Raw genomic sequence first — 20765 nt, forward strand, 5'->3', positions numbered from 1 at the left:
TTAAGAAGTGAAAGACCTTCCCTATTTAGCTTGTGTATTCCCTGACTTTGGATCTTGCAAATCTGAAGCACCATCACTTGTTTGAAATAAATTACTCCTTGTGGCGTCATTGGTAATTGGCATTCATCTCTCCATTTTGTGCAATATAATTACATTGGCATTTACAACACTATGACATTATTTTAAAGTGGTGTGCATTATGGAAGGCATCTCGACTCATCCACACAATCCATTGCCACTATACTTCTCACTTCCCCAATCCAATGACCTTTTTGGTTTCCTTGGTTCTCTTGCATCTTGATGATGGATCATGTAGTATGATCTGAAAAGTTGATGGTAAAAAATTGCTCCACAATAGAATCCAGAAACAAGAATTCATTCAGTACACTTTCATTCACCGTATAGCCACCGTACTTCCACCCCCTCCCCAAAATCCACCATACAAAGGACAACACTCCCAAACACTATACATTGTGTCTTCCACGTTACGGACTTGCATATACTCTCACTGTATAGACATAGACACTCACCGTATGGACAAGTGAGGTGTACAGCATCTACTTCAGCATTTTCACACATCCAGTTGGGATTTGACAGACAAAATCACCTTGGTCTCTCCCTCACCATACAAACATACAAGAATACTCTCAATTGGAGGCCATACATTTCATTGAGAAGGCGTCTCCATACTCTAGTTTGCATGTGGGATATTACAGTGGTATCAAAGTTGGTGATCCTGCTAACCAGTGGGAAGTGAATGCAAAATTATACCAAGAAAAGAACATGGTATCACTCAGTCAATAGAATGGGGGAGCCACAAGACCTTATTGTTGAAGTCGTGAGTCTGCTACGAGAGCTCACTAGAAATCAAGTTCAAATCTAACACTCAACGGCTTGTGGAGGAAATGTTATGCAAATTGGCAGAAGGCAAAACATCCAAAGAACGAAATAGGCGTACTGACAATTTCAATATGGGAAGGACAAACCCTCAACCCTCATGCCCTCGACCCTTGATTTCAACTTTCCCTCCAAGAACTAAAACACCACACAGAGAACGAAAAGTCACCTTCTAAGAAATGCAAGAATAATTACGAGAAGATTGGAGGAATGCAAATATGGAAAAGGATATATCTTACAAAGATTATACAAATTTGAGATGAGGTACTCCAACGGTAGCAATTGTGGCTACTTTAATGATGACCTCAAAAGAAAGATAAGCAAGGTGAATCTGTCATTGTTTAATGGATCTAGATCAATTTTTGCACAAGCATGGGTGATAAAGGTGGACACTTGCTTCCAACTCAATCCGATGCTCGAAGAAGAAACAATTAAACTTGTCGCACTCCACCTAGAAGTTGTTCACAAATGGTGGAGTCACAGTTTGGTTACTCTTGGCCATGATCAAGTAACTTCTTATGTCAATAAGCATCCAAAACTCAATATCAAGGAGTTGGCACAATTGAGGCAAATCAAGTCAGTTGACAGTTAGATTACTAAGTTCCAGAGACTATCTATGTTGGTAGCGTACATCTCGGAGAGACAACAGATTATGTTGTTTAAGAATGAACTGATGGAGTCGTTAAAGGGATGGGTGAAAGGGTTCAACCCCAACTCTCTCTCGAAGCCAATCAAGAGGACATGTAAAAAGGCATCTTCTTCTTCCTCCAGGGTTATTCTCACCCCAAGCCACCCTTGGCTCTGAAGTAGAAAGACAACAAACCCTATCTGAAGAAGCCATCATTGGATGAGGCCACCAAATAAGAGCTTAGGAGGAGAAAGCTCTATTTTAATTGTAAGGAGCCATGGGAACTAGGGCACAGATACTTAGGCAAGGTTGAAATCCATTACATTAAGGTGATGTCAGACAGTGAGGGGAGCATGCGGAATTGATACCCAAAGGGGATGGACAACATGTTTACAAGGAGGTTAACATAAATCACACAGAGAAGATTGTCGCATTGGTACACAAGGAGGCACCATCATTCTTGCAGGTAATTGTTAGCATGAATGCTGATGATATTCCTGTAGGGGAGTATCCTAGCATTGCTAGAGCATTTGGGAGATTGTTGGTGTGACTATATGTTGCATTCATGGCAGTGTTTGTCACCGATGTCAACATACTAGTTATTCTGTGAAGACTGAAAAAGCAACAAACAACGTTTGAGATCGTGAGGTTTGAAGATTGAAGATGAGGTCAAACACAGTTGAGGATATGTTCTACAGATTGTCCTGACTCCTAACAACGTGGCTACAAGCACATACAAGAAGTCGAAAACTAGTGACAATATCGAGATTTACTGAAGACAATATTGTTAGCATGAATGCTGATGATATTCCTATGGGGGAGTATCCTAGCATTGTTGGAAGCAATTGGGTGATTGTTTGTGTGATCATATATTGCACTTATGGTAGTGTTTGTCATTGATGTCAACATATTGAAGACTAGCAAAGCAACAGACAAAGATTGAGATTGTACGGTTCGAGGATTGAAGATAAGATCAAGCACAATTGAAAGACAAGTTCTAAAGAGTGTCCTAATGTTATGGTTAAGAGCGCATGCATAGAGGCGAAGATTGATAATAGTTATTAAAGATTTACAGAAGACAGTATACAAACAGAGTTCTTGAGAAGTGATTTTCGGTAATCGGATTATATCTCCTAACAGGGATAGAATCTGATTATGTGCAGTTGTACAGAGATAGAAGACATCACGATGATGACGTCAATGTGCGCGTGAAGTCCGAGGTTGCACGTGTGAAAGATTTGTAAAGACTATGAGTCAACAACGTTGTGTAATTATGAAAAAATATAATGTAATGTGTATTATTTTATCTTAATAAGGTCCTATTGTAATTGTAAATTGGGAAAGCCAATAAATTAATTTGAGGACTTAGCATAAAGGAAAGTTATTTTCCTTGTGATTAGATATGAGTATGTAATGTATTGAAGTAAGGAAGCGAATTGTAAGTACGCATTGAATGCGAGTAAGCGATCCAAGGGATTAATGTGATACGAGTTTGCAGATCTAGTATTAAGATCTAAGAAGTATTTGGTGCAGCAGAGGCACACTAAATGAGCGAAGCAATTATATTTAGTAGAGAGTGCTAATGGACAATTGATCATTTGGTATTGTTTTGAAAGGAATAATACAAAGGCCAATAGGACAGTGAGTTTGGTGGTCTTTCCCTTGAAGTTGTTTGGACAGTGGATCCTTCTACCTTCCACAACTCCTAACAGGGTTGCCACAACTCCTAACAGGATTGGAATCTCCTCACACAGATTCAAAGTCTCCTAATAGGGACTAATATGTACTGAATGTATTTCATTGGCTCCTAACAAAGTCCATCCTCTTGCAAGGAACTTATATATTAGTACATCATTTTGTGGGTATCATCCACATCGGGGTTTTCCCTCTTATCAAAGGTTTCCCTAGTTAAGAAATCTAAAGTTATTGTGTATCGTTACCTTCTTCTAGTTATTGCAGTTGCTGATTACATGTTCTAGATTTAATAAGGATAAAAACAATTGTTTTGATTGCATAATTAATTCACCCCCACCCCCTCTCAGTCATTTTAGTGGACTTTACTTTCTAACAATTGGTATCAAAGCATCAGGTCCTTGAAGGAAAAGATTAACAGCTTAAGGAGATCTATGGTAAATCATTTCAGAAAAGAAAGTCCGAAGTTTGATAGAGTTAACTATGACAATTGGAAAGAGGAAAATGAGAAGCGAGATGAAGGTATGAAAATTTTTGTTTGTTGGACATGTAATGAATTTGGTCATTTTTCATCCAAATGTCCTAAGAGAGTAAAGAAGCCTTACAAATCAAGAATACCTAAGGATTGTCTTTTTTATGATGAGAAATTTTATGCAAGATTAGAAGAATTCTTGAATGTTAGTGATGATGAAGATGATGAACTTGGATTGGTTGAGAAAGAGAAAGTAATAGAAGAGATAGCTTTAGTAACTATTGTTGATAATTATAATTTTGATGAAGAGATTAATCTAAAGGCTAACCAAGAGAATGTTGAGTTGTTTTAACGAAGGGAATGTTGAGTTGTTTTATGAGACTAACACAAATTTGCAAAATGACATACAGATTGTAAAACAAAGAGAAGAACCAAGTTGTGAATCTAGAGCTGAAGTAAGAGTTGAGATAGTGACACCTAATAAGAATCTGATAAAGAACCATCCTGTTGATCAGATTATTAATAGCAAGGACAAAGGTGTGATGACAAGAAACAAGGTACAACGAGAAGAACTATATTTAATTTCTCAAGTAGAGCCTAAAAGTACAAATGAAGCTAGTAAAGATGACTTTTGGATTCAAGCTATGATAAAGGAATTAGATTAGATTGAGAAGGATGATACATGGGAATTGGTTCCTAGACCTAAGGACAAGAACAATATAGGAACTAAATGGGTTTTCATAAAAAAGATAAATGAACAAGGTGAGGTTGTGAGAAATAAAGCAAGACTAGCATGTAAAGGATATTCATAGCAAGAAGGTATTGATTATGAGGAAACACTTGCACCTATTGCTAGAATAGAAGCAGTTAGAATGATTTTAGCTTATGTGGCTAACAAGAAATTCAAAGTTTATCAAATGGATGTGAAGTCAACATTTCTGAATGGAGAACTTGAAGAAGTTTACATTGAGCAACCTGAAGGTTTTCCTGTATGGTTTGAAACATCTAGAGCTTGGCATGGAAGGTTGGAAAAATATTTGGCAAAATTGGGATTTGCTAAAGGTACTGCAAATAGTAACTTGTATTTGAAAGAAATTGAAAATGATTTGTTGATTATTGAAGTATTTGTGAATGATATAATCTTTGGAGATGACAAAGCAAATTAAGCATTTGCTAGTAAAATGAAGGAGTTTGAGATGTGCATGATTGGTGAGATGAAATATTTCTTAGGTTTGCAGATTGTGCAAAACAGTGAAGGTATTTTCTTATCGCAGACTAAGTACTTAAAAGATTTGGTTTGGAAAGTTGTAAACATGTTGATACACCTATGGTAACTAGTCATAAGTTATCTGGCAAAGATGAGACATCTACTGTTGAGCAGAATAAGTACAGATCCATTATTGGAGGTTTGCAATATTTGACACATACAAGACCAAACATAGCTAATGCAGTTGGCATTGTTGTGAGATTTCAAGCTGATCCCAAAGAAGCACAGTATGCAGTAGTAAAGAGGATTTTCAGATATTTGAAGGGTACATCTAATTTTGGACTGCGGTATGATAGATCAAACAACTTTACTCTATGTGCATCTATTGATGTGTATTGGGTAGGCAGTATGGATGACAGAAAGAGTACAAGTGGTGGAGCATTTTTCTTAGGAGGAAGATTGGTTTCTTGGCTAAGAAAGAAACAAGATTGCATTTCACAAAGCACAGCAGCAGCAAAGTATGTCGTAGCAGCAAATAATTGTAATTAGATTATGTGGATGAAACAAATGTTGAAGGATATTGGAGTTGAGTTTATAGAGCCTGTTGTCATAAATTGTGATAACACAAATACAGTATGTCTAAGAATCTTGTGTTACATTCTAAGACGAAGCACATATATATTAAGTATCATGTTTTGAGAGAGAAGGTTGCAAATAAAGAGATCAAACTAGAGTATGTTAATGCAAAGGAGTAGATAGTAGATATATTTACAAAGCCTTTACTGAATGATACATTTGAGTATTTGAGAGGTATGCTTGGGGTTATGCCCCTGCTTACTTCAAAGTAGATGATGCAGAGACTGCATCAGTCCAGTGGTACAAAGAACTATTGTTTATCTAGACTGAATGCTTGATGCTTCCTCTACAGGGGAGTATCTTTGTTTGAGTTGAGTCATGAAGGACTCTTGGTTGCTAGTATTGACCAATGTCTTTGGACACTTGAGTATGATGGAGATATTTTTGTCGGAGATTGACATAATGAAGCCTTTGTCACTGATGTCAATGGGGGAGAGTTGTACATGAAAAACATTCAATGGAGAGAGTATTGATGTCAATGAGGGAAGTATATCAATAGGAGAGATGTTTTCATGAGACTAGTTTGATTGATGAAAAGGATTGAAAAGAAGATGACGACAATAGTGAAGCAGTTGCAGCAGAGCGGTATGTTTGGTATTCTTGGAACATAGATTTTTTCATCTATATTGCCATCAATGCCAAAGAGGGAGATTGTTAGCATGAATGCTGATGATATTCCTATTGGGGAGTATCCTAGCACTGTTGAAAGAATTTGGGAGATTGTTTCTGTGATCATATGTTACATTCATGGCAGTGTTTGTCATTGATGTCAACATACTGAAGACTAGCAGAGCAGCAAACAAAGATTGAAAATTGTATGGCTTGAGGATTGATGATAAGATCAAGCCCAGTTGAGGACATGTTCTACAAAGTGTCCTGATGCTATGGTTAAGAGCGCATGCATAGAGGCGAAGACTGATAACGGTTATTCAAGATTTACAGAAGACAATATACGGACAAAGTTCCTGACAAGTGATTTCTGGTAATCGGATTATATCTCCTAACAAGGATAGAATATGATTATGCGCAATTGTACAGAAATAGAAGACATCACAATGATGACATCAGTGAGCACATAAAGTCCAAGGTTGCACATGTGAAATATTTGTACAGACTATGAGCCGACAGTGTTATGTAATTATGGAAAGATGTAATGTAATGTGTATTATGTTATCTTAATAAGGTGCTATTGTAATTGTAAATTGGGAAAGCCTCAAGGCCGACTCAATAAATTAATTTGAGGACTAGGTAAAAAGGAAAGTTATTTCCTTGTGATTAGATATGAGTATGTAATATGTTAAAGTAAGAAAGTGAATTGTAAGTACGAATTACTTGCGAGTAAGCGATCAAAGAGATTAATGTGATGCAAGTTTGCGGATCTGGTATTGAGATTTGAGAAGTATTTGGTGCAACAGAGGCACAGTGAAAGAGTTTAGTGGTTATATTTGGCAGAGAGTGCTAGTGGACAATTAATCATTTGGTATTGTTCTGAAAGGAATAATACAAAGGGCAGTTGGACAATGAGATTGGTGGTCTTGCCCCTGAAGCTATTTACACAATCGGTCCTACCTTCCACATCTCCTAACAGGGTTGCCACAACTCCTAACAGAATTGGAATCTCCTCACAGGGATTCAAAGTCTCCTAACAAGGATTGATATTACCTTAATGTATTTCATTGGCTCTTACCAGAGTCCATCCTCTTGCAAGGAACTAAAATACTAGTACATCATTTTGTGGGTACCATCCCCACCGAAGTTTTCCCTTTGATCAAGGGTTTCCCTAATTAACAAATCTAGTGTTATCGTGTATGGTTATCTTCTTGTGGTTATTGAACTTGTTGATTACATCTTCAAGATTTAATAAGGATAACAAAAGTTGTTTTAATTGCATAACTGATTCCCCCCCCACCCCCCCCCCCCCCAGTTATCTTGGTGGACTTTACTTTCTAACAAGTATACAGAGAGAGTTCCTAAGAAGCCAATTCTGGTAATCAGATTAATCTCCTAACATAGATAGAATTTGATTAAGCGCAATTAGACAGAAATAGAAGACATCACAATGATGATGTGATTGAGTGCGCAAAGTCTGAGGTTGCACGTGTGAAGATTTGTGAAGATTGTGAGCCCACAATCTTATGTAATCATGAAAAGATATAATGAAATGTGTATTGCTTTATCTTAATGAAATCCTATTGTAAGTGTAAATTGAGAAAGCCTCAAGGCTGACTCAATAAATTAATTTGAGAACTTGGTATAAAGGAAAGTTGTTTTCCTTATGTTTAAATTAGGTATTGAAGAAAGTGAATGTAAGCGAATTGTAAGTGCAAATTACATGCAAGTACGCAATCTAAGGGATTTGTGTGATGCGAGTTTGCAGATCTGGTATTGAGATTTGAAAAGTGTTTGGTGGAGCAGAGGCACAGTGAAAGAGCAAAGTGATTTTATTTGATAGAGAGTGCTAGTGGACAGTTAATCATTTGGTATTGTTCTGACAAGAATAATACTAAGGCCAGTTGGAAAGTGAGTTCGATGGTCTTGCCCCTGAAGCTATTTGGATGGTAGGTCCTTCTATCTTCCACAACTCCTAAAAAGGTTGGAATCTCCTCACAGGGATTCAAAGTCTCCTAACAGGGATTGATATGTACTGAATGTATTTCATTGACTCTTAACAGAGGCCATCCTCTTGCAAAGAATTTATATATTAGTACATCATTTTGTGGTACCATCCCCACCAAGGTTTTCCCTCTAATCAAGGGTTTCCCTAGTTAACAAATCTGGTGCTATTGTGTATGGTTATCTTCTTGTGGTATTATCGATTACATGTTTCAAATTTAATAAGGTTAATTAATGTTGTTTTGATTGGATAATTGATTTCCCCCCCTCTCAGTTATCTTGGTGGACTTTACTTTCTAACAATTGGTATCAGAGCACCAGGTCCTTGAAGGAAAAGCTTAACAGCTTACAGAGATGTATGGTGAGTCATTTCAAAAAGGATAGTCTAAAGTTTGATGGAACGAACTATGACAGTTAGAAAGAGAAGATGAAGACACATTTGCTATGTATGGGTCTAGAATATTGGCTGATTACTAAGAATGAGAAAGAAGTTATTGAAGAAGATAAGCTTGAAGATTGTACTGAATGACAAAGAGAATTATTCATGTAACATGCTTGCTAGGGAAGCACTTTTGACAGCCCTTCCTGAAAATGAGTACAATCAGGTAAACTCTTTAAAGTTGGCATATAAAATTTGGAAAGCTTTGGAATCTACTTATGAAGGCAATAAGCATGCTAAGAAGGTTAGATTAAAGAATTGGATATGTTTGTTTCAAGAAGTTAAAATAATGGAAGATGAATCTTGAAAAAGTTATTTTGGTAGAATATTAGAAATTGTTGCAGGAGTTAAGGATTGTGATGGGGAAAAAGATGAAGATGAAATGGTATGGAAGATCTTGAAAACTTTGACACCTGCATATAAGCAAATAGCACAAAGGATTAAACTAGTTACACCATGCACGAAAAAGTTTACAAGAGAGACTCTTCTTGGAAGATTGGAAGCAACGGAGATAAGCTTAAGACAGAGTAGAGATTTGCCTAGAATTGAGACAGCATTTAACACACTAAGTGTACAACCTACATTGACAAGAAGCGCGAGTACTAGTGGAGATTTATGCTAGCATCAGCAGAGGAAGAACTGAAGAAGACAGAAAGATTGAAGGAGGAATTGCCCTACTTGTGAAAAGAGAACCTGAAGGTAAGAAAATCTTTAAATTTTGGACTTGTATGAATTTGGTCATTATACTTCAAAGTGTCCTAAGAGAGTAAAGAAGTATAAGAGGAATTTCAAGCCTAGGAGACCTAGAGAATATCTTTATGCAAATGACAAAGATCTAGAAGCTAGTGTGGAAAGATTCTTGAGTGAAAGTGATAATGAAAGTGAGGATTTGTTGCAATTAAAGAAGAAAGTCCTAAAAAACAAGTTATAGAAGAAAAGGCACTAGTGTCACAAGTTGAAAAGAAGAACTTTGATTGGATCATAGACAATGGTGATATAAATAAATTTGTTGAGTTCAATAGTTGTGATGGAGGAATTGTCGGAGTTGGAAACAATGTAGCTTGTCATATAAAAGGAATAGGATCTATTACTCTTGATGGTAAAGCTAACACTGATGATGTTTATTTTGTTGATGTTCTGAAACATAATCTTCTAAGTGTTTGACAGTTGGTTGAGAAGGGATATCAACTGCAATTCACAGAAAAGACATGTATTATCAAGGATAAAGATGGTAAGATGATTGATACTGGCACAAGATCAAGAGGTAATGTTTTTCAGTTAAATCCTATAGAGACGACATGCTTGGCTGCTAAAGTTGATAACAGTTAATTATGGCACAAAAGGATTTATCATATAAATTTTGATAACATTGTTAAAGTAAGCACTACACTCGTTAGAGATTTGCCTAAAATAGTGAAGCCTACTAACATGGTATGCAAGGAATGTGTTATGGAAAAGCAGAAGAAAAGTATTGTTCCGAACAAGAAGTTTACTACATCAGCGAAGTTGGAGATAGTACACACAAACTTGAGTGGTCCTACAAAGACAAGAGCGTTCTATGGTGAAAGGTACTTCATGCTTCTTGTTGATGATTTTACTAAAATTATGTGGGTAGCATTTCTTAGTGAGAAATCTGAAGCATTTGAGAAGTTTAAGGTGTTTAAGAATAGAGTTGAAAATTGATTTGGATTAAAGATTAAGTGTTTAAGATCAAATAGAGGTGGAGAATTTACTCCGAATGAGTTTAACAGTTTTTGAGAAGTAAATGGCATTAAAAGACAGCTTTCAGCCCCTAAGACACCTAAGCAGAACGGTGTAGCAAAGAGAAGAAACAAATCAGTAACAAAGGTAGCAAGAGCTATGATGTTTGAGAATAATGTCTCAAAGACATTTTAAAGAGAAGCAGTTAACACAACAGTATATACAATGAATAGAGTACAAATCAGACAAGGTACCGGTAAGACCCCTTATGCGCTTTGGTTTGGACATGCACCGTCAATTAAGTATTTCAGAATTTTTGGAAGTAAGCGTTACATTAAGAGAGAAGATGACATTGGTAAGTTTGATGCAAGAAGTGATGAAGGTATATTTCTTGGTTATTCATTGAAGAGTGAAGCATATAGATGTTTTAATCAAAGAACTAAGACTTGTTGAGAGTGCAAATGTAGAGTTGATGAGAAGTTTGGAATTCAAGAAAGAAATTATGATTCTATGAAGAGACAAAGCCAAAGGCTAACTCAGAAAATGTTGAGTTGTTTTATGAAACTAACACAGAATTGCAGAATGACATACAAATTGCGGAACAGAGAGAAGAACCTAGGAGTGAACCTAGAGCTGAAGTAAGAGTTGAGACAGTGACAGCTAATAGGAATCTGATAAAGAATTATCCTGCTGATCAGATTATTGGTAGCAAGGACAAAGGTGTGATGACAAGCAATAAGGTACAAAGAGAAGAACCATGTTTGATTTGTCAAGTAGAGCCTAAAAGTGCAAATGAAGCTAGTAAAGATGACTTTTGGATTCAAGCTATGAGAGAAGAATGATACATGGGAATTGGTCCCTAGACCTAAGGACAAAAATATTATAGGGACTAAGTGGGTTTTTAGAAATAAGATGAATGAACAAGGTGAGGTTGTGAAAAATAAAGCAAAACTAGTATGTTAAGGTTGTTCACGGCAAGAAGGTATTGATTATGAGGAAACATTTGCACTTGTTGCTAGAATAGAAGCAAATAGAATATTTTTGGCTTATATGGCTACCAAGAAATTCAAAGTGTATCAGCTAGATGTGAAGTTAGCATTTATGAATGGAGAACTTGAAGAAGTTTACACTAAGCAACCTAAAGGATTTCCTTTGGCAAAAGGAGAAAGGAGATATGGTCTGCAAGTTGAAGAAAGCATCGGATGGATTGAAACACGCACCTAGAGCTTGGTGTGCGAGATTGGATGATATTTGGCAAAATTGGGATTTGCTAAAGGTACTGCAAATAGTAACCTGTATCTAAAAGAAATTGAGAATGGTTTACTGATTATTGAAGTATTTGTGGATGATATAATCTTTGGAGGTGATGATGAAGCAAGTGAGAAATTTGTTGGTGACATGAAGGAGTTTGAGATGAGCATGATTAGTGAGATGAAGTATTTCTTGGGTCCACAGATTGTGCAAAACAGTGAAGATATTTTCTAATCACAAACTAAGTATCTAAAAAAAGATTTGGTTTGGATAGTTGTAAACCTGTTGGTACACCTATGTTAATTGGTCATAAGTTATCTAGCAAAGATGAGACACTTGTTATTGAACAGAACAAGTACAGATCCATGATTGGAGGTTTGCAATATTTGACTCATACAAGACCAGATATAGCTAATGCAGTTGGCATTGTTGCAAGATTTCAAGCTAATCATAAAGAATCACATTATGCAGCAATAAAGAGGATTTTCATATATTTAAAAGGTACACTTGATTTTGGGTTATGGTATGACAGATCAAATGACTTTACCTTATGTGCATATACTGATGCAGATTGGGCAGGCAATATGGATGACAGAAAAAGTACAAGTGGTGGAGCATTTTTCTTAGGAGGAAAAGATTGGTTTCTTAGCTAAGAAAGAAACAAGTTTGCATTTCACAGAGCAGAGTAGAAGCAGAGTATGTAGCAACAACAAATAATTGCAATCAAATCATGTGGATGAAGCAGATGTTGAAGGATATTGGAGTTGAGTTTACAGAGCTTGTTATCATACATTGTAATAACACAAGTACAATGAGTATGTCTAAGAATCATGTGTTACATTCTAAGACAAAGTACATATCTATTAAGTATCATGTTTTGAGAGAGAAAGTCGCAGAAAAAGAGATCAAACTGGAGTATATTAGTACAAAGGAGCAGATAGCAAACACAAGACATTGGTAATAGTAGGAATGACAAATTTTAAGGATATCTTTGATTAGAAGATATCCACCATTTTGATATCATGAGTATTGGCCTCCAAAATATTTACATTAATATTCACCAAATACTCTAAGAATGATCTACAGAATATCAACATGTGATAGTCACCATTTTGAAATCACATGAGTATTGGCCTCCAGAATATCAACAAATCATATCACCAAATACTCAAACTAATGGCCTGCAAAATATCAACATATGATATTCACCATGAACTCAATCAAGTTTGATATCACATCTGATATCAAGAATATTGACCTCCAAAATATCAACATATGATATTCACCAAATACTCTTTGAGTAATGGCCTCTACAATGTCGAGATGAAAGATATTCATCAAGTACTGTAAGTAATGGCCTCCTGAACATCAAGTCGCATGATATTCACCAAGTACTCTGTGTAATGGCCTCCTGAACATCACTTTTCATAACATTCACCATGTACTCAAAATGTTTATAAGGTATGTGCATACACATTCTCATGATGCATACCATATGAACATCCACCATGCAAAGTATAATCTATCATGATCTACATAGACATCATAAAATATCCATTATAATAGAAAATTAAGTTATAGTAAGATCGTCACCTTTCAATAACTTCTACAAATACAAGTGAGAATCATTTGGAAGTTGTCACTTCTTCATGATGTACACTGGGGATAGGCCCATTAAGGTCATACAATCACACACAAGAACTTTTGAACTCCCTCTGAAAATCAATCATCTAAGCGCATCAACTAAAGTTGCCTTTGATGAAGTGTCATATTCCCTCTGAATCTGATATGATCAAGATCTTCAAGGATCAACTGAAACAAATCCTCTATCCGCTCCTTAAAACGAATGTGTCAAACTACCTTTGAACATCAATCTTTTGAATTCCTTTACCTTTGAAGAAGTGACAGACTCCCTCTAAAGCCGATATCAATTTTCCCTTTTTCTGCAATAATATTCTCGGAGGAAAAGATCAAGGCAAATAGCTCTTATAGTACATTTTTAAAAAAATAAGAGAGAGATTACTATAATACTCAAGAATAATAATAACATTAGGAATAATCAGATACTATCATATTAGTAATAATCATAATCGTGTAATATTATTCCTTTAGAATAACAATGTAACATAATTACTCTATTCAAGATGATATATATATATATATGGATAATGACACTTTACGTTTATATATATATATATATATATATAAAATGTAATAAAATAATTTTCAAACAAAACAATAATAAATTCGATGTACACCTTGATTTTACCTTGTTATATCTCTACATCTTTCGAAGGGCCTCTTGTATTAAATCTTTTCCCTTTAATCTCTATTCAATTTGTGGTGGGTCCTTGGTACCCAATGCAATACCAAATATTTTTCTTTTATTGTAATCCTTTCGTATTTTGGGTGGCTTATGTCAATGTATAAATGATGTCTGTTATTTTGGGTGACGGGTTCGTAGAAATTCTGAATCAGATGGCAATACACAATGACAGTAGCCAAAATGAACATTGCATATTTTCACAATAGGTGTTGTCAATACTCCTCTTCAGGCATCTATGGTTGCATTTTTTTTAAACTGAGACTCTGTCCTCTTGTTGTAGTTTATGTGGATAATCTCAGGTCTATTCCAAACACAAGTTCCTCATTTTAATGTGTATTGAACATTTCTGCCCTTCACAGAAAGACAGTCACACATAAGTCGTTGTCCTTACAAAACTTGCCGATCACCCTTGGGAAGAGTACGAAATGATGGCTCTGCTGCTTGGAACTTTCAAAAATGCCCTGATGTCCTTCGTTCCTTGTCTTGCATGTGCATGGATCACCTTTGTTAATCGATCCCTTTTCTTCAATTTCATTTAATATCTTTGTTTATTTCATTATCGGGTGGCAGTTGGGATTATCGAAATATATTATGAATAATTTTAATCAATCTGCCTGACTTCTGAATATTACTGCTTCTAAAATAACCACTATAACTACTCATTATTGATTCAGTAAATATTTTGCACTCTTCTTCCACCATACCTTATCTAGCTTCGATGAAAATATGCTCTGTCGTGACGACTGCCTCCTTTTTACGCTGACATTGATATGGCAGTGACGACGACTTGAGGCCTGTGTTGACACCAAACGATGAACTGCATGGGACATCAAATCCTAGACGAAGTTCCTGTCGAAGCCTTTGTCTGCATGAGCAGAGATCTGCGTTGATTGGTGGATGGTGCGAGTGGAATCTTCAGATAAGGTGATCATCTCAGCAGCGATGAGAATTAGACTTGCATTGGCTGCGTGAGCAGAAATGTCTTGCCACCAAACTCTATGGGAGCTGCTTGCAATCTGCACAAATGGGGTGTCAATGGCACTAAAGCTTGTGATGAGAAGCCTGCCTATATTATTGATCAGATTGCAATGTGTATTTGAAGTCGTTCTGCAACACATATGTGTTATATGTAATCTCGAATGAACCCTCATACAATTCTTAGTTTCTCATTGTTCCATAATAGACTCATTTTCTCTCATTTGCAGTTTGGCTCTAATACCATGTTGTTCTGATGGATAGCTGCAAATGTTATAGCACTGCCATGTTTTTGGTATGTGTTTTCCAAATGACAGCGATCTCTTATTTCTATTGAAGAGACATGTCGCCTGAAGGGACATATCTAATCGTTAATTAGATAATCAGTATAATAACAAATATATATATATATAGAACTTTCTCTCATATAACAATAACTTATATCTCATATATGATGAACACATATAAATTATATGTCATATGTAATTATAGGTTTATCCGACTGAAGCTACCAAATATCAACAAGCCACATGTGCTACTGTAGTTAGAGGTCTAGAAGCCTCGCCTTCTTGTTCCATGGCAATCAGAGTTTTTTGAGTGTTCTAGTCAATCACAGCATTTGATTACGAAGGGTGTGATCATTCATTTATTGTCTGGGATTACTGTTTTTCATTGTCAGGGTGTCATTATCAGTGGTGAGCTTAGCAGAAGTTTTGGTCAGTATTGTGTGTTCCTTATTTCAGTATTACATCGCTTTCTGTAGGTGTTTGTTGAAAATATATCAAGCATGGTGCTGAGTGAAGAGTTAGTATTCTGTAGATGATTACTGTGTTGCATACCGTGAGCATTGCTTTGGAAATTCAGTGAGCATTGCTTTGGAAATTCAGTGGCTGTTCATCTGTGACAACAGTAAAAAGTTTTTTTACGTGATCATTATCAAGTGTGTAGAATGTATCAATGTAAGGAAAGTATTCGGAGATCATACATGTGTATTGAAGATTCTGTATTTTTGTGGAGAGTATCTGTTATTATCTAAGCTTGCGAAGCTTTCTATTCAGACTCTGATTTTTCAATAAAGTATCAATTTTGGTGTAGCCAGGTTTTCCCCTCAAGTTGTAGGGTTTTCCCGGGATAACTTTGGTGTTTTTTTGTGTTATCTGTTTGTTGTCTTGTTCTATTTTATGCTATTCTGGTTGAAATTTTAACAAAAACAACAAATCTGGAATTAATTAAGAGGTTTGAAATATACTAAAATTGTTTCTGTTGCCAAACAAACTTGTTTGCATCTGTGGTAAAAGTTGAGCTCGGTAAGTACTTAATAATAAATTTATACCCTATACCTACTCTGATTTTCTTTAAAGGAAGTTTCCACTTCGATGTCAGACGAAATAAATGTTCCAAGTTCATTAATATAATTATTGCTGCTGGTAAAATCAAATTCAGCATGGTCTTGAAAGCCAACGTGAGAGGTAAAAGCCAACAATGATCAACGCTAATTACAGAGTTGCAACACGTCATTTCAAATTTCTATCATATAAAATCCAGTATTCAGCAATGTTGGTAATAGCAGGTGCGTTATTTCAATTTTTTAAAATGGTATTTGTAACTAACATCAGAGCCTAATGTGATGTCCAAATTTACATCATTGGATCTAACGCAGGCATAAGAGATCGGAAATTCCAGTTTTTCAGGCTACTATCAATAAAGCTAAATTTAGCACAAAGGTTTTGGAAAGTTAACAGATTAATTCTGCAAAATGCACAAAATATGGGATGTTTCAAACTTTTTAAGCAAAAAGAAATCCATCACAAATTAACTAAGCCATCTACCTTTCCTGTGGATCAAAATTAATTGAAAATTGATAAATATGCAGTTTTTTTTTTATCAAGGCCGGCCTAAAACAACAATTTGACTAGTTGTATTTCCGATGGCTGTACCTCATAGCCCATTTCATATTCCCATCAGCCAAGAAATCAAAACTGCAACACCTATCCAAAAATATTGACGCCTACCCTGACTGGACAGCATACCAAACTAAAATAATGAAGCATGCAAGACCTGAACATGAATTGAAACAAGATTTCCAAAGGTCCTTGTTGATAAAATTTCAAATGCATGTCACATGAAAAAGAACTCACCGCCATATACAAATTGCTGGTTTGAACAATCCAAGCTATGTGGGTCAACGAATATCTGAGGAATACCAATTCTGCCTGGATTTGAAGGCGAAAAGGGGCAAATTAGAGAGGCAGGGGCAATCCAAGATGATTGACTTTTCCTGAGCCTGCCCTCAAATACAAATTATGACCCACAACAAATTTGGTCGATCGGCACACTTATGACCCACAACAAACTCAACAAGGAAATTGCTTGGCCGGCTCACTTCAATCCAAATTTGCATTCAAATTCACCCCAAATGAAATGACGAATTCGCCGTCTTGGAAGACAGGACCAGGTCAATTTAACCTCAAGGATTTTATCATTTACAACTCATCTTCAATCATCCTGCCATTTCATTTAGTCTTTCGAAACGACCAACATATACATTGAAGTACACGTAATAAAATATCTGAAAAAGTCCCGTGTGGGGGATTCAATTTCTTGTGTATGTTTTTCTTGTTCCTTGTGTATATTATTATATTTTCCTTGTTCTTTTTCTTTTTATATTGTCGCTAACAAAGTCACGTTTTTGTTCGGATTTTAGTGGTGGCTGGATTTTAGTGGTGGCTGGAGTAGTTCAAACATTCGGTACAGGGATTTTTTTTAAATATTGTTTCCAGATGCTATAATAACAAGCTTTTTAGAAGATGAAGATTCATTTAGATATCTTTTTTCTTTACTTTTGTGATTCAATTTACAATTAATGCTATTTAGATTCCTTTTTTCCCTTTGTTACTAGTTCTTAGATGTAGTTTTGTGTATTTTTTTATAAAAGCTCTATTTTATACATTTTTAATTAAAACTTGACTCTATTAATGAAACTTTCTCTCCATTTTTATTTGACTTGAAAAATACTTAATGTTTATCTCTCATTTAGTATTAGAACCTTTCTCTCTAGATTATTTGGAATTAGTTGAAGAATAAAAAACGAGGATGTATTGAAGAATGGGCTATTAAAATTTTACAGTGTGTTTCTCATAGATAATGGTTTGTTTATGGTGTGCATGTTTTATGATGAAGAGTCTATTGCAGAATATAGATATATTTATTTTATTATTTTGTAACTAATTATGAATTTGATTTGTTTGAAATGAAAAGTATAGTTCTAAGAAATTCTTCATAGGAAACCCATATAAATGGTGAAGATGAAATCCATGTGTTTTTGTGAGAAATGTACCGAAAATGAACACTCTTCACATTCACCCGAGAAAGTAATACAAACTCCTTTATATTTCTTCCCATTTTTTTCATTTAACTTGTTAACATGTTTATTATTGCATGGATTTTCTATTGATGAATTATTTCTATAGTGAGAATATTTTGAGTTTAGCACTATTGGGTATGAAGCAAAAGCAATTTTCTTTACTGTTCAAATGTTTTTTTTCACAATATTGTTTATTATTCAATCTGTTGTTTTTTCAGGAAATTGATGTGGTGGTGTTGAAACATAAAAGGGAAGAGAGATTAATTTAGAAAAATAGACAAATAAAAATGTGGAATGATTTGTCCACCTTGAGTATTTTGATACATTTTTTAATTGTAAATGACCATGCTTCTTTTTCTTATCAATAGTTGGTCTTTATTTGAATTCAATATGTTTATTTGTTTGTCTTATAGAAATTGGTGTTATTGTGCGTTGTAGCTATTGTACTATATACAAATAAATTATCAGAAATAAAGAGATTGTTTAGTCATTCAAGCTTCAAAAAAAATTGATAAACAAAAGTTCAATTTATTTGGTTCAATCTGAATATCTTTTTATTTAATGATTTTGGTTATTTTTTAAAATTAGATTAATATATATTATTTTTGAACTTGATTTAGAACAAGGTAGACATGGGAAATTACTGATATAAGATTAAAAATATCTAAAATTAAAATTTATATTTTAAAAAAATCAAATTTTTTAGATATCAAATCTCTATATATTCATAAAGACTGCAATTCTTTTATTATTTTTTCATTGAGAAGAATTTTTAAAAAATTAATTATATACATTTTTACTTTTTCATTATTATTATTTTTAATTTTGTTATGTATACTCCTAATTTTTTTCATTGCTTTTTTATTTTAATAGTATAATATTCTAGATCTAATATTTCTAAAATGAGTTGGCTATTTAAGTGATTTTAAATTTGATTAAGTTTTTTTAATATATGTTATATTTAAAGGTAGGAGTTTTTGATAATTCAAAATTTGGGATTTGTATGTTTAAATATTTATATTTGCTTCTTTAAAATGATTTTTAGTAATTTTTAATTAATTTTTTACATTTATAAGTTTTTTGTCATAATTTGTATAATTTTAGTGATGAATAGTTTTTGGGTGGGTGTTGGGAAATAATGAGTTTCGTCATCATAACTTAAGTTTCATTCTTATTAGTAATCTATTTATCATAGTTATAAGGACATTTTGATGTAAGGATCCAACGTATGTAATGTATATTCCTAAAAGTCAATATAGAATACCTTGAGAAATGATAGAGTATAATCATAATAAAGACCCAAGCTCATCCTACATTCTGTTTGAACTATGCTTATCCTACATTCTGTTTGAACTATGCTTAGTATCTGATATAGTAATTTGGACTAATATTTTAAGATTATTAATGAGGAATGATGTCTTTAATGTGAGATTTTAAATTGTATTTTCAATTTGTTTTCGTAATCTCATATTCAAAAGTATTGGATTTGTCATAACATGGGGTCTATAACCTTCTTCTTCTTTTTTGATCAGCAAGAGGCCGAAGCCAAGATTCATTATTATTATGTGTAATTAATTATTATTTATTTAGTTTGTGTAGAGTTGAACCCAAGACCTCTTGGATAAGAGGCTCACAATTTACCATTGTGTTGTAGGCTCTTGCCCAAGTGTCTATAACCTTTGAATACTTATATTTATTCATTTAAATTTAAATTTGATTATATAAATTTTTTCGCTTATATTTCTTTATAATTATTTTTCATAATAATTTGGCGTAAGGTTATTAATAGTTTTCATGTGGGTGTTTGAAAATGTGAGTTTCACTTCATAATTCTTAGTAATGGTTGCCTTGTGTTGGCTGCAAGGACTTTGACATAGGGATCAAATGTATGCTAGGGTATCCACCTACATGTCACTATAGGATACCTTAAAAGGCATGATAGACTATCATCATAATAAAAACCAATACTCATACCTACATTTTTGTATTAGATATAGTAATTAAAACTTACAAAACAATGACTTGAAATTGTCCTAGTCTTAATAAATTTTCACTACTACTAACCTCGTGTTTGTTAACAAGCTATATCATAATGAAATTACAAAATATAGTAGTAGTTTGTGCTAATCATATAAAATTGAGACATGGGAGTTTTATATGTCATTGTTGTCTCTTAGTTGTATAGTTTAGTTCATATTAGATCAAGCTTTTGCCTTCTATGGAGTTTCGCCTTCACTATTATTTCTTTTAGTAGCCTTTTCATTGTTGTCTTAATTGGTTCCTTTTTAATATATGTATAAATGAACTCTAAGAGATCTTGGAGGAGCAATTAGTTCTCTTTGTTGTTATTTATCAATGTTTATGCATATGATAAAAAATTTAAAACCTTCATGTTGTAACTATTACTTGTGAAATGAGATTAGAAATTAAGATTTTCTGACAAACTCGGTAGAAGACCCCCCTTACCTTGAAGTTTCTCCTTGTTTGCATAGACTTAAATTTACCATAAAATGTAAGTAGATAACAACAACCAAAAATAATTTATCATCTTAGGCATATTGCTA

General features: G+C 34.3%; 1 protein-coding gene across 4 annotated transcripts in view; it reads right to left on the reverse strand.

Annotated features, from left to right (window-relative positions):
- Positions 1-17149, reverse strand: part of LOC149567178 (RPM1-interacting protein 4-like) — a 51702-nt gene extending 34553 nt beyond the window's left edge. For 2 of the 4 annotated variants that reach the window (XM_089820362.1, XM_089820360.1), the window contains exons 1-2: positions 16976-17149; positions 16775-16854 (exon numbers count right to left, since the gene is read on the reverse strand). In XM_089820362.1, coding sequence (XP_089676488.1) covers positions 16775-16786 — 12 coding nt within the window. In that variant the 5' untranslated portion in view covers positions 16787-16854; positions 16976-17149. The remainder of the gene's footprint in view (positions 1-16774; positions 16855-16975) is intronic. The other 2 variants (XM_089820363.1, XM_089820361.1) reach the window with 1 other exon arrangement.
- Positions 17150-20765: the final 3616 nt, after the last annotated feature.

Source organism: Cupressus sempervirens, chromosome 3 (genome assembly GCF_028749045.1).
Source record: "Cupressus sempervirens isolate cs-2001-9-10 chromosome 3, ASM2874904v1, whole genome shotgun sequence".
Taxonomy (NCBI): domain Eukaryota; kingdom Viridiplantae; phylum Streptophyta; class Pinopsida; order Cupressales; family Cupressaceae; genus Cupressus; species Cupressus sempervirens.